This window comes from Delphinapterus leucas, chromosome 19 (genome assembly GCF_059928025.1).
Source record: "Delphinapterus leucas isolate spDelLeu-1000000601 "Yukka" chromosome 19, BTC_Dleu_Yukka2, whole genome shotgun sequence".
Lineage (NCBI taxonomy): Eukaryota > Metazoa > Chordata > Mammalia > Artiodactyla > Monodontidae > Delphinapterus > Delphinapterus leucas.
In genome coordinates, this window is record NC_143147.1 from 57571760 (window position 1) to 57586793 (window position 15034).

General features: G+C 53.4%; 1 protein-coding gene across 5 annotated transcripts in view; it reads right to left on the bottom strand.

The window, feature by feature from the left end:
* The window catches only part of TBCD (tubulin folding cofactor D), a 177676-nt gene that overhangs the window by 11446 nt on the left and 151196 nt on the right, over positions 1–15034 (bottom strand). For all 5 annotated transcript variants that reach the window (XR_016389022.1, XM_089901471.1, XM_089901470.1 and 2 more), the window contains 9 exons: positions 13797–13869; positions 11281–11399; positions 9985–10076; positions 9136–9276; positions 5708–5791; positions 5029–5187; positions 4812–4950; positions 3560–3681; positions 1015–1092 (listed from right to left, as the gene is read on the bottom strand). Coding sequence is in view for 4 of the 5 variants with exons in the window: in XM_089901471.1 (XP_089757597.1) it covers positions 1015–1092; positions 3560–3681; positions 4812–4950; positions 5029–5187; positions 5708–5791; positions 9136–9276; positions 9985–10076; positions 11281–11399; positions 13797–13869 (1007 nt within the window). In the remaining variant the exon portion in view is untranslated. The remainder of the gene's footprint in view (positions 1–1014; positions 1093–3559; positions 3682–4811; positions 4951–5028; positions 5188–5707; positions 5792–9135; positions 9277–9984; positions 10077–11280; positions 11400–13796; positions 13870–15034) is intronic.

Consider the following 15034-nt stretch of genomic DNA (forward strand, 5'->3'; position numbering starts at 1 on the left):
CTACCATTTTATTTTGAAATTTTCAAACCAGGAAAATAGGTTAAGATCTGAAACAGAATATTTAGTAAGCACAGTCATACAATGTATAAAAGGATCACATCCCACAACCATGGGGCGTATCCCGTGAATGCACAAGTTGCTCTGACAGTAGGTATAAGAAACATGCTGTGATGTACCGTCGGCAAATTAAAGGGGAAACGCTTTGATGTTATTCAGTTAAAAGAGCGTTTGAGCATCTCAGCAAAGACGTAACGACAGGGGCCAGATCTCACTCCCACCTGGAAGAACTAAAAGTGAACAAAACTCACTAGACAGCAGGCTGCAAAGGATGGTGACCACTGAGGCCTGGGAGGCAAAGGAGGTGAGCCTGCAACTGCCCAGCTTCCTGCCTGCGGAGGGGACATGGAGGGTACCTGGGCAGAACCTGGTGCCACCCTGAGTTTTTGGTTTGCAGGGAAGAGGGCCCCCAAGGATTCACCCAAGCCCTGATCAGTGCAAGGACACAGCCCCAGACTGGGGAAGAACCCACAGAAAGATGACACACAACGACTGTCACCACCAAGGCACCAGAGCCTCAAACAGGGAGGCCGATGAAGCGGCTGCAGTGTACCTGTGCTCGGCACATGAGGAGCCCTGAACACAGCAGAGGAGGGAAGCGGCCTCTCAGACCCACTCCCTGCGTCCACACCCACCCGGCCTGTCTGAGGTGGGCTCTCCACCTGGACCAGATCCCAGCACCGTGACCATCACGGCCCTCTGCGATCCCCATTCACCATCCTGCCCGCCGTCCGTAACTGCCCTGACTGCAGGCCCCCGTCAGAGGGGACGCCTCACCTGCTCTGTTTCCCGCCTGGACAGCAGGGCTGCAGCAGGGGCCCCCACCCCCATGTGGGAGCAGCCAATGCTTCTTGGTGGCACTTACACTGTGTATAAAAACTGACCCTGAACATACTAGAAAGCTATCTTCTAGAAGCCGGATTTCTGGATCTCACCAGCTATTCTCTGAACACTCACTTCTCCTCGGCGGTGAAGATGGCGAAGCAGCCGTTGGCTAGCATCTGGTCCAGCATCTTTAGCAGCGGCACAGACACCCTGGGAGGGAAGACACGTGTGAGACGCCAGGTGCCAGAACCCAGCAGAAGGGAGGACCTGGGCACGTAGGAAAGTCAGTGCTGCTGAGACGAGGGCACTCCCTGGACGGCCGTCAACTCAACCCCAACCAAAATCCTGGCAGGATGTGTGCGGAAAATGACAAGCCAATTCTAAAGTTTATATGGAAACACAAAGGACGAAGAAGAGCCCAAACAGCTACAGGAAGAAAGGACGAAGCTGGAGGGCCAATACTGCTCAATTTAAATAACTGTGGCAGGGACTTCCCTGGTGGTCCAGTGGGTAAGATTCCGCACTCCCAATACAGGAGGGTGGGTTCCATCCCTGGTCGGGGAACTAGATCCCGCATGCATGCCACAACTAAGAGTTTGCATGCCACAACTGAGAAGTCCGCATGTCACAACGAAGATCCCACGGGGCCACAACTAAAGACCCGGCACAGCCTAAATAAATAAATAAATATTTAAAAAAATAATAATTATTGTGGCAAAGCTCAAGTGATCAAAACCGTGTGATCCTGGTATGAAGACAAGCAAACACATCAAGGAAGAGAAAAGTCCCAAACTGGGCTGCACATCCACAATTTCTGACAATGATGCCAAAGCAACGCAGTGGGAAGGTCAGTCTTTCCCACACGTGGAGAAACTGGGCGTCCACAGGCAAAACCAGGACACAGACCTGGACCTGTAGCTTGCATCACACAGAAACCAACCCCAAACGGACCTGAGGTCTGAATGGAACACTCAAACTATGAAACTTCTAGGAGAAAACGTAAGAGAAAGTCTTTGTAGCCTTGAAGTAGGCAGAAATTTCTTAGATATGACACAGAAAACACAATCCATAGAACAACAAGAGTACAAACAAGTTTATCAAGATGTAAAATATTTGTTCTTAACAGAGAGACTGTTAAGAGTGTGGAAGACAAGCTAGAGGCTGGGAGGAAACATCTGCAAATCACGTCTCACAAAGGACCTGTCCAGTACGTATAAGAAAATCTCAAAACCCGGCAGCAAGGTAAAAAAGAAGCACCCAGTTTAAAAATGAGCAAAAATCTGAACAGATACCTGACCAAAGAGGCTATGCAGACAACCAGCAAGCACCCGAGAAGGTGCCCAGCACCCTCAGCCAGGAGGGAAACTCAAATTACAGCCACGAGGAGAAACCACACCCCCTTGGATCGGCTAAAATGAAAAGGACCGACCACGCCAGCCATGGTGAGGACGTGGGCCCCCAGAACTCTCAGAGGCCGTGAGCAGGAAACGGTGCAGCCACTTCAGAAAACAGTCTGGCAGTTTTAAATATTCGCCCGCCCTGTGACCCCAGCCAGTCTACTCCTTAGCATTCACCCAAGAGCAAAGGAAAGACAATTCCACGTGAAGGCTTGTGTATGAATGTTCATCACAGCTTCACCTGCAGCTGCCTCAACCTGGAAGCAACCCCAGTGCCTATCCACAGGTAAACAGACATTGTGATGTACCCACACAACAGAACATAACTCAGCACTAAAAAGGGTGACTCTAAAAGAAACATGCTGCATCCGAGAAGCCAGACGCTAAAAGGGCACACACTGCATGATCCCACCTAAGTAACGTTCTAGAAAACGCCAACTAAGCTACAGTGACAGAAAGATCAGTGGCTGCCTTGGGGCTGGGGGACCCTGGGGGGGGGTGGGGTTAGAAGGGGCAGGAGGCAACTGTGGGTGACAGATGTGCTCAGTGTCTTGATTGTTTTTATGGTTGCTGACATGAGTTAAAACTTCTCAGACTGTACACTTTACGTGTGCTTTGTTAGATGTCTTCTACGCCTCCAGACAGCTGCTCGCGGAAAGAGCAGAGAGCAATGGCCTGAGTGTCTGTTTGCTGAGAGCTCTCTGTGCTTCCCAGGGACAGGACAAGGGCCTGCATGAGGGGACCTGCAGCCGTGCGGTGGTAACCGGGGGCCCAGATGCTCTGGGACAGTTGAGAACGGAGTCCAGGAACAGCCCTCTCAGGAGGTGCAGGAAACATCCCCAATTCTGAGGTAGGGCTTTTGGGTCTACACTCCATCTTCTTGGAAAAGCAGTTAACAAAATGCTACAGCAAAAACATTTAGAAAACAGGTCACGTTCCAATCCTGGCAGGCTGAGATCTCATCTTCTCGATGGTCGTGGTTGTGTGTGAACCACGTGTCTGAACAGTGGCACTGACATGTCAGTGTGCATGACCAGGGAGCACCACAGGCCAGAGCCACACGAGCTCTCCTGGCTCACAGCCCCTGTCACTTTACTTCCAACGTACACAACCGGCCCAGAGTGCAGGCTGCGAGGGGCCCGGGAGGTGACTCTGGTCATGCCCTCGCCTGGCTGTGCCCACGTTCCTCACCTGGGCCCACCCTATCTCCCCTCAGAGCCCTGCTGGGAAATGAGACTCTGGGGATCTGAGAAACCACTGTGAACAGCACCACCACTCACCTGTCGTTCAGAAGGCTGTCCTCAAAGACCTGCAGAAGGGTCCCAGTGAAGACTTCAAGGGCTTGCGGGTCATTCTGAATCCCCTTCATGTACTCAAAGAGGCCCTGTGTTGAGTACCTGACCTGTAATACAGCATTCTTGTAAGAGGGACAAGACCACCCCACTCCTGGCATCCCCTGCCCCAGGGCTGGCCGCGGTGACAGACTCAAAACATCCACTACAGAGCGTCAGGTTCCCTCAGAGCCTGTCCGGGCCGGGCATGAGCGCGGCCACAGTGCAGACACCCGAATCGGAAATGCAGCTCTGGACGCAACAGCACAACCCAAGCCTTCACATGCTGTTGCTAAATTTGGACTCCTTAGAGGTGCGGTATCTGGGCGACCACCGCTGCTGGGGAGCAAAAGCAAAGGCACCTCCCCTCAGGTCAACAGCTAACACCATCGCACAACCAACGCCCAACTGATGGGTCCTCATGAAGGAGTCTACAGAGCAAGAAAGCAGATGCAGGCCTCCCTCTGACAGCAGACACTGGATCACATGACACAGAATGTAGGAGGATGTTGTGTTATTACAGAGAAATGCAGTCACAAAGATGAGCGTGTGATGGAAAAGCACGAGAAACAGATTTCAGAACAAACTGAATGGTAACGAAGATACGATTACCGAAACACCAAAACATGCAACAGTGGGAGGGAACGAGCAGGCTACACAGAACTGCAGAAACTGCAGTAATTTGAAAAGAAGCGTGAAGGCGGAGAGGATGGACTGTGGGCAGGAATGAGGACGGTGGAGAACTTTCCAGAAGTGACGAAAACCACGAATCCCCCGGTTCAGGAAACACCAAATCAGGGCCCAGGGAGCAATGAGAGGTGAGAGGGAGAGGGAGGGGCCCACGCAGGGGAGACGACACAACAGAACAGGGAAAACACAACGAACCACCACGAAAATGCACAAACAGGGAACAGGAACCTGGAGAGACAGGTTGGGGAACCGCGGGGCGCTTGATGTGCAGGGAGGGTGAATCGAGGCCGGCGAAAAAGCCCGGGAGCACAGGACCTGCACGCGCCTGCACCTGCAGTTTCCCTGCCGCTGCGCTCAGGCCCCACTCGCTGTCCAGTGGATCGGGGTAACGCCCGCCCCCCACCTGCCCCACAGGCGCACTGAGCCCCAGCAGAGGCTCCTGAAGGAAGGGTGGAAGGAAGGAAGGAGGCAGTGCTCCCTCTCGGGAAGGCCCACTGAGGCGCCTGCTCACCGTGGACTCGGTCAGGCCACCCACGGACACGGCCAGCCCCAGCAGCACGTGGTAGCGGTAAGCAGGCAGCCCCAGGAGCCGGGCCACGCGAGGGAAGGCCTGCGATGGCGCGCCCCAGTTCACAGAGGCCACAGCGGACCTGCAAGACAGAAGCACGAGCTAGAGGGGCCGCCCCGCTGGGAACAGAGCTGCCCCACCGGGAACTCAGCACCAGTACCTGGGGAAAAGCCTCTCCAGCTCCTGCCGGTGGGGCACATGGGGGATGGCGGGGCCGTCCCAGTGGAGCAGCGCCAGGAACACACGGGCTGCGTGCGCCCGGAACCGGTCGATCTTCTCACTCGCCTGCTGGGCTAAGCGGCACATGACCTGCTGGCAGCTACAAACCAAGAGCGGAGGGCTAGCTCGGCTGGGACGTGAGAGTGGGCGCACGCGCCACCCTGGCTGCGGGTGGGAACAGGACCTGACAGCCCAGAAGCCTAAGTGGGAGTTCTAGAGTGGAAGCAGTGAAGACTGATGGGGCTACCGGTTGACTGGTGTGTGAGAAGAGGCGGAAGCAATGGGAGGATGGGGGGCCTGCAGCCAGAGGAGGAGGTCGGGGTGGTGGTGCTGAGGAAACAACGCCCAGGTCTCCTCAGGGGTCTCGGCAACAGAAGGGGCACGGTGATACCAGGCCAGCAAGGTACCCAGAGGCAGCCCGGTGTCCAGGGAACCAATGGGGGACAGGATGGCCAGTCCCCAGCAGCAGCAGGCGCTCGGCACAGGGGTCCTGAGCCAGGAAGCTGGCTGTCCTGCAACAGGCCTGGACCCTGAGGGAGGCCTAGCCAGGAGCAGGGGCTGTGGTGTCAGGAGGGAGGACCCGGGCAGACCCTCTCCACGCGGCGGGAGAACACACTCACACCGGGGCCTCGATCAGCTCTGGCTGGTCCCTTGCCAGCAGAAGAGTCAGGTCCATAAGACTCGTCATGGCGGCCTCGCGGACCCTGCAGAGACATGGAGGGGTGAGGCTTCCTGCCCCCGGAGCTATGTGACCATCAGCCACTCTGCGTGGTCGGGTTCAGACACCCTCAACCCAGGGCAAGAAACACGTAGGAGGCTCGACAAAGGCCGCCGGCAGCCCTTCCTCCAGAAACATTTCTCTCACACATTACCTTGAACAAAGACACCTGTTTGACACCTGAAGACTAACGGCCAGGTCCCAGCAAACTCTCTCACAAGTGCACACACAGAAACAATGCTGACTTTCCCATGAACCTTTCAACACGAAATATACCCACTCTACAAAGGTTTTCCCGCAGAAACACTCTTGAGGGCTTTTCGAGGGAGGGATGGAGAGCAGCTCGTGTTTGCTCAGAATGAAACAGCGTCATTTCAAACTTGGGACAAAGAACGCTCAACCCAGGTCAGACACGCTGGGCAACGGGGACCACAGACGCTGCCCCCCCGCCGCCGGGGCCGGCAGGTCCTGTACGCCTGGGGCACCCACCCTCCCGCCAAGGAGTGTGCACCACGTGGGAGATAGCCTGCGCTGTTCGGGTCTGCACGGACAGAGGCCCCGGCCCCGGAGGGGCCCAGCAGCCAGAGCACTGAGTGCAGGTGTGGTGGTGCTCGGAGGCATGAGACGGACACAGGCCGGGGCCGAGGGAGCTGGGCAGGCTCAGACACCAAGGTACAGCCGCCAGCCAGCTGCTGCTCAGGACACAACACGCACGACCCTCTGGAGGTGCCAGGGTGGGTCGGCGTAGACAGAGGGAGGACAGAGCATCCCCCCTGGACCCCCAGCACCCACGGGCACAGCACTACAGGGAACGGCCGACGAGAGGAAACAGCAGCGGCTAAAGCCTGCAGCACACGCCCCTGGGGCCCTCACCAGCTCCTAACTGGACAAGCACAGGGTGAGGGTCCCAAACCCCAGAAGCCGGCTGCTGGGGGGGCACATGTGCAGGAGAAGGGCCCTGGGAAGCCCCTCAGTCAGAGCTATGGGTGTGGGCAGGAGAAGGGCCAGCCAACCCCAGCCCTGAGGACAGCAGGTGACCCACCCACACAATAGGGGGCCTGACAAAAGGAAACTTAAATCTTGCTGCAAGGAAATTACACAACCCCAAATCTCTGCAATTTTGAACTCACAATATCTGGATTTAGTTAAAAGTTACAAGGAATGTTAAAAAAAAAAAAAAAAAAGACCAAGTGTTAACAATAATGAGAGAGAAGACGACAGAAATAGACCCATGGATGACATGGATATTGGAGTAAATGGCCAGTCTTTAAAGTAACCACGAGGAACACGCTGAAGAAAAAAAAGAAAGATGGAAAACAAATGGAAAAGATGAAGACTTTCTACAGAGAATTAGGATCTCTGGAAAAGGACTCAACACTGCAGAGCTCAGATAAACCTCTGGAATTAAAGATTCACAGAGGGGACCCCTGCATGTGCACAGCACTGGCTGGACCTCCTCTGTTCACTTTATGTTCCGCATGCTCTGGGGGCAGCCACGGTGGCAACTGTAACACCAATGAAAACCCACTGCCCTTCCGGCTTGAACTGTGCAACCAGGGTCAGAGAGTAAAGGGCTCCCCTTAAAGGGGCCTGAGAAGGGGCCCCCACGTTCACAGAGGACCACCACCCACAACTCCACCACACAGGCAGCACAGCAGAACCTGAGTGGCCGCCCGTATCGGGTGAGGCGGAGACCGCGGCGCTGTACTCAAAGTGGGCCCGCTGCCTGCTGCGAGGCCACCAGCGCCCTCTGGGAGGATGAAGCAGAACCCTACCAGTGTCCAGGAGCCACTCTAGAGCCACATGCCATGCAAAGAGCCAGGAAGAGTGGCTCAGTGTCCAGGGCAGACACATGAGCCCCGGCTGTGGTCAGAGCATCTTTACCGGCACAGACCCTAAAAGGCACGGCTGCCACGGCCTCGTCCCACCGAGGACAGGGCAACAAAGGGCTCAGGTGGCCGTGCTGGGGCCTCCCTGAGGACATGGGCCCGGGGAGGTGCTGTGGCCCCCTTGAGCACCCCCATGCTCCCATTGTCTGGGAGGACCCCGGGGTTCTGGATATGCTGTGCAGACACGTGCACAGTCCTCAGGCCCCCACGGGAGCCGTGCCCCAAATGCCATCTCAGGACAGAAGAAGGAAAGGAAAGCAGCAGGTGAGATAAGGGAACACTCCTGGTGGATGAAGAGGCAGGAAAGGCCAGCAGACACAGAGAAGGGGGAAAAACCCAACCAGGAATGTTATTAATGAAAATACAAGACGAAATTAAAGCTAACTTCTTTTCGCATCGTTGTAATAAACAAACCACTTCCTCTCAATGTCAGCGACAGCTCACCCGGTGCTCGGCCCACAGTGAACCCCTCGTCACAAGCCATGTTTACAGGGGGGTCTTGAAGGAGAGAATGTGAATAAAAACACTTAGAAGAGGTTCCAACATAAGCTGTAGGAGAACCTCTCAGCTTCTCCAAAATGGCAACTTGGTCTCTTATTTCTAGTAAACAGAAAAGTACTTTTGAAACCTTGGAAAGGAAATACAAGCAAATCCAGGCAGGGATCCGAGCACAGCGGCGTGAGCATCTTCCCCATGCTCGGCTGACAATGACACAGGCCTCCTTCAGGTCAACAAGCAACTGAAGGGCTCCTCCCAAGACTGAAATCTGTGCACCTCAAGTCTTTTTCCCAATCAGGCAGGAGCCAAGATGATGATATACAATGGGATTCCTAGAGAACCCAGGTGCTCCCTACTCCCCTTCCCCAAAATGGTTTCAGATCCTTCCTGCTTTAAACAGTTGCGTGGGGGCTTTGCATGAACTTTATTAGGTAAAACTGGAGACCAGACAACTGGGGCTTAGACGAGGGAGACACAACAATGTTTGTATTTTATGAAGTTAATTTTTTTTTTTTCCAGTGAAGAGTAGGACAGGACTTCCCTGGTGGTCCAGTGGTTAAGAATCCACCTTCCAATGCAGGGGACGCAGGTTCGATCCCTGGTCAAGGAACTAAGATCCCACATGCCGCAGGGCAACTAAGCCCGCACACCGCAAGTACTGAGCATGAGAGCCACAACTAGAGAGAAGCCCACGCTGCAACAAAAGATCCCACATGCTGCAACTAAGACCCAACACAGCCAAAAAATTAAATAAATAAATAAATATTAAAAAAAAAAAAAAAAAGAGGAGGATGCACAAACAAGAGACTGGGACAGAAACCCCGGCTGCCCTGGGAATAAAGGGTCCAGGCTGGGGCCAGGGCAGCAGCATGAACGCCCCATCTCTGGCCTCGGCGGGACATTCTGAGAGGAGCAGGGGGTGAGGATAACGCGTCCGCCTCACCATGCTCCCACGTCCCCGCGGCTGTCGGTGGTGTAATCGCTCAGACAGCCCAGCAACGTGCAATAAACCTGGGCAACGTCCTCTCTGCACACAGCCTCGTCTGGAGTCCCTTCTGCTTGCACACCGACAGTCTGGCAAATCCTGAAATTAAAAACATGGGAAACACAGCTAATGTCTGCAGATCCCATGCAAGTTCTCCTGTCTCTCTCATCATTTTGGCCTGATGTGTCTCTCCTGACAGGATGACCTCTGAACAGGCCCATAACTCGGAGGCAGACTCAGAATCCCCAAGTTCCTCCCGCACTGACGTAAAGCTGAGTGACGCTCTTCTCCAAATCACATTTCTAGTGTCTACAGTTTCAGGGTGCACGGGGTGGATGGGGGTGGTGGTGTCTGTGGCTGGCCCCTCCTACCCACCATCCTGCAGAAGGGGCTCCACCCGGGCTCGTGGGGAGAGAAAGGGTGGCCCCTCCCGATGTGTGCGTATGTGACTAGCGTCAGCGTTCCCTCCGCATGTGCCACTCCCCGTCCTGGGGGCCGCAGTCTCGAGTGGAAAGCTCAGCCCCAGTCCCTGAGCAGGTCCAGTGTCCCCAAAGCACAGAGATAAGCACGCTACAGGTTTAATATTCATTATGACAAAACTGTAACGATCCTCTATGAGTTGAAATGTTCTTGAACAATCCTCTGAAGAGAGAAGACACTAGAAAATAAAAAATAACATTTGCCTCAAAGTAGATTCAGCCCCCAAGACTGGGCTTCTCACAAAAACTGCCGTGAACGTCCCTTCATGCTCCGTCACTGGCTTCTGAGAGAACAGCGACTTTGGGGAGGAAAACCTGTGGGGCTCACCTAGAAATTGCCTTCAAAGCATCCCGCCTGGACTCGGCAAAGCTCACGTCCTCGGGAGAAATGTGGGTAACAGCCCTCAAGCCTGCTAGAACCTGAAAAGCAATGACAGGTCATCAACAGAACTGTTAGCCTCAAGATGAATGTACTTTTCATGCAAGTGGAGACCTGGCCTGGTGCCCTGCTGCTCCCAGAATGCAGCACAGCGCGGCCGGTGGCCGTCCGGGTGGGCCATGCACCCCAAAGAACACACGGTGCGAGGAGAGGGGGTTGCCTCCAACCCTTCCCACTGCTGGGCTCCCACCCCCACCCCACCCCCTGGCACCCAGGCAGCCTCTGCAGATCTGCCTCCTCCTCAGGGGCAAGACCCTGCACTCGCGGCCAGCATCCCCTTCTGCCCCCGGCTTGGAGCTGAAGCACAGTGCACACAAAGCACCTGGCCTCTCACATCTCCACCAGTTACTTCTCCCATGGACAGTTCAGTTCTAAAAGCCAGGTGTTTCAAACAGATAAGCCCCAGAGCAGGCTTTGGATGGTCTGTCCCCGCTCTCCGTACATAAGTTGGTCTAGTGCCTCAGATCCTAAGGTGTCCCAGGCAGGGGCAGGTGATATAGGTGAGGGGCATGTGTGCGCCAGGCACTTGGCAGCAGCGACATCTGGGAGGTGGGCTGGCAGGACCATGACTGATGTCTGAGTTAAGGGAGAGGGGAGCGCAAGCATAAGAGTTTGGTGGGCTGAGGCCAGCTGGGTCTCCAGGGTCTGACTCTGCCACCCACTCTCCCGGAGCTCAGGACCCAAGTTGGGGTGTCAGGAGAGTTGATAGATCACCCCTGAAAGGAGACAGGCCAAGGACGGTGGAGCTCAAGGGAGAACCCCTCTGCCCCCGGCCATGCCAGAAACACAGGGCCCAGTGCTGGGGAGAAAGGGCAGCTCCCCAGGGAGGAGTCCTGGGGTGGGAGACCCAGCACCCTTCACCACGGCCACAGGGGAGGCCAGCATTTCCAGACAAGGCTGGAGACATTCGTTCTTAACGCAGAAAACACTGGATGATGCACCACAGACAAGTAAAGGCCAGGTGTGTTTCCACGGAGGCCGCAGCTCCCTAACCAGCCTGGGAGTCAGCAATCCTGAGTTTCCTTCAGGTGAGAACATTAACTGGGCTCTCAAAGACCACCTGCTGCCCCCGGTGCTCCCATCCCCTTTCTTGTGCACACACGTGCTGGCTTTCAGGAATTCCTTCCGCCCACAAACCCCGCTTGGGTCTCACACGACACCCCGCCATGCTCAGGCCAGCCTCACCTGCCGGAGCCGGCCCTTCAGGACAAAGGCCGGCAGGGCACCCAAGGCCAGGGCGAAGCCACAGCGAGCCATCTCCTCAGGGCTCTGAAGTTCGGCGAGATACTGCTTTACCAGCTCCTCTGAAAAGATGGAACCAGAAGGTGACCACTGTTGTCCATTATCCACAAGACACACTCTTCACATACGTTCCAGAACACAAGCAAACAGTGCTGAAGGAAGAAGGGAGGAGCTACTTAGGCTCCTAAAGTAGATGTATTTTCAAAGTGGTGTAAATCAAAACAGATTGAAGAAAAGAGTACTTATTGGGTGGTTTTAAGGTTTTCGTAAGCATTTTAATACATGATTTCACTCCTGGGAAAATAAAGCCAAGACAGTTTAACGGTAGTCAACAGTCAAATTTTCATTTTTTATTCACTGAGAACACAAATGCCTTCCTCAGAAACGAGGATACTTCCTCAAAGACTGAGAGCAAACGTGGTTCCAAGCTGGACCCCCAGGGCTCAGCGCTCGGACACAGCAGGGGTACAGGGACTGCTCTGCACAAGACACCCAAGGCTGGTTGGGCAGAAACAGGCACAGCAGTCAGCCAGGCTGAGTGAGAGCACAGGGCGGGGAAAACAGACCTTCCCACACGGGAAAAAGCCCGTCATGGGAACTGCAAGAGTACCTGGAACAGAGGTTGTGAGAGGGAGAAATGGGAAAGAGGGCCCTGAAAGTCCAGGGCGTGATTCAAGAATTCTAGGAAGTGAAGTGGAAAAACCAGATCTGTTCTCTGAAAACGCAGCTCAGAAAGTCAAGAAAGGCCAGACACCCTTATACTCTGTTACCTACCACAACCGAAGAGATTCCTGTTATCACATATGCTTACATTTCAACGAAGCATGACTTCTGTAATGTGAATGTGAAAACCTTACATCCTCATATATTAGGATAGGAAAAAAAAACTGGAACTCCACTTGCACGTACACTAAGGTGATATCTTTGGTGGAACTTAAAACAACACACTTTGGCAGCAGCACGAAAATCCTTCTCTACAACTCACTTGAGTTTTAACAATAACATGTTAATTTCAGAATGTCCTTTGTTTTTATAGTCAGAGTGACATGACATGTTACCCTTTTCTTAGGCAAAAAATAAAATATGACTTGATCATCCCAATTTAATATAAAGTAACATTACAGTAGTCCCTCAACATCCAAGGGGGACTGGTTCCAGAACCCCCTGAGGAAACCAAACTCCACAGACGCTCAAGTCTCTTTTATAAAATGGCGCAGTGTTTGCATATAACCCACGCACACTTCCCATACGCTTTAAATCATCTTTGGTGACGTGTGATACTCAACACAATGCCAGTGCTGTGTCAATCGCTGTAAATATTATGTCAGTGTTATGCAAACAGGTGCCTACACAGAAAATTCAAATTTTACTTTTTGGAACTTTCTGGATGTGGAACCCGCAGATACAGAAGACCAACTGTGCATTCTCTTTATGTAAAATTGCCTATAGTAAAGGAACATAGTGTAACATCATTAATTTGGAAAGTCTGTCAGAAGATCAAATTATAAAATATTTTATTTTTGAAAAAATTCACAGAAAGTAGATTTAGACTATTGCACTCATGATTCTTCTACACGTACGATAATTTTTAAAGTGTTTTACTTTTGAAGTAACTGTAGTGCATGTTCTATAAAATGGTATAAAGGAAAGCTACGGGGCCACATAACATGTGAATATGAAGCTTCTTCATACAAAACTAACACTCTTGAGAACTAGACCCTACAAACAGGACCATGTGATGTGTGAGATAAACTCCAGCTTAGAGGTGGTCCTGGAAAACCCAACTGATGCAATGACGTGTAGTGAGGCAGTTACACCGACACTGTTCCCGTGAAGAGGAAAAGAGCAGAAGTATTAACACGTGAAGGACACTTGCCAGAAAAGCGCTGCCATGGGCCATACAAAAATTCTAAAACCCACTACAGTGAGACAGAAAAGTCAACGGAGTGATCACTAAATGAACAGACTCGAAGGAGAAGTCAGGAGGATGGGGCAGGACAGCAGAAGCAGACGACTCTGAGCTGACAGAGCCTGGGAAACGAGTGTGGAAAACAGTCACCCGATAATGAAGGACGGGCACCAAGGGACGGGGTGGAAGAGCGGCCTCCACAGAGACAGGGAGCTCCCCCATGGTAACGGGAGCCTCCAAAGCACAAAACAGGGGAAAGCTGACTTAAAAACAGAATTTAAGCAAACGCTGCTGAAATAAGTAAGAGTTGATTCTACACGTAAAGTGGTAACATCCAGGAAAGTGGACCCCGGCGTGGCCTGCAGGGAGCCCCTCTGGGCGCCAGGTGAGGGTGGGACGGGCTGAGGAGGAGGGGGTGTCTCCACGGCCTGGGGCCCGCTCTCTCCCTCCCCCCCCAGGCCCCATCCACACTGCAGCGGGAGGGGCACCCAGGGTACCACCCACCACCCCAGCCACAGAGGATGCGGGCCGAGTGCAGGCGCCCACTCACCCTGCACGGTGGAGTCCGCCTCCCCAGAGTGGTACTCGCTGCAGAGGGCGGCCAGGGCCGACACAGCCGCCTCCTGAAACGAAGCAGATGTGAATGAGCGGCAGGCTCCCGGCCCAGGAGCAGCCGGGCAGCCCTGCGACCAGGCCAGTGACTCGGTTTGAAAGACCCAGAGGCTGAATGACGTCACCCTTTCCAGTACATCTGCTGGTCATCAGTCACATACGGTCATAACTTTAATATTCTCTGCACTAATACACTGAAGAGAAAATGATTATTTCCTCCATACAATGCAAATTCCATGTCTTCCAATGTGAACAGGTAACAATAAAACATGGCATTTTATTCTTTCCCAGCAGAAGTAATGAAGGAAAAGTGTGGTAAACACCCAGAAGCAACGTGGCAAGGCCCCCAGGCGGGCCATGTACAGACCTCGTTTGGAGAGGAGTTAGGGTCCATGGGTGCTGGGAACAGGAGGGGCTGCACGAGGAGGAAGGGCCAATCTGAGGGTGGGGCAGCGAGAGGGACAAAGTGCAGGTGTGGGGCTCACACCGCACGCAGGACCCTCCGCCCCTCCTGTCGCCTCCACGGTCACCCATCTAAGCCTTTCTCGATCATACAGACAGTGAGGGGCAAATGCTGGGTTCATGTGCTCTTCCTGCTGCTCCCCCAAACCAGGGAGCCCCGGCAGAGGTGCTGGGGGAGGGATGTCCTCATACACATCAGAGGAGCAGATCAAACCATGATCATGGCTGGTATGAGTCAACTATGAATATGTTTTTAAAAGGAAATTCTAAGGCACTAATTGTGAAGAACTCAAATTCAACTAGTAAAACTGTACCTGGATGCTACAGAATGATAAAGTTACTTTAAAAAAGGGAGGGGGGCTGAAGATTTGTTCTATTAACCCAGCAGAAATGCTGAGACACACAGGAGGCTGGAGAACTGTAGGGAGACCAATATGCACTTTCACTCCTTCATCCTCAATATCAAAGCCTAGTCATTATCAATACCCAAGACTGTTATCTCTGCAAGGGGTTAGGGGTTGCAATGCTGCTAGTCCAAAGTTCACCTGTCCTGGGGCAGGACAGTAGTGGCCACTGGGACGGGGACACACACACACACACACACACACACACACACACACACACACTCTCTTGCTTGCTCGAAATGACTAACGCTGACGTGCTGACATGATTCTGGATGCAGTTTGCTCATCAGTACATGAGCATCACGAACAG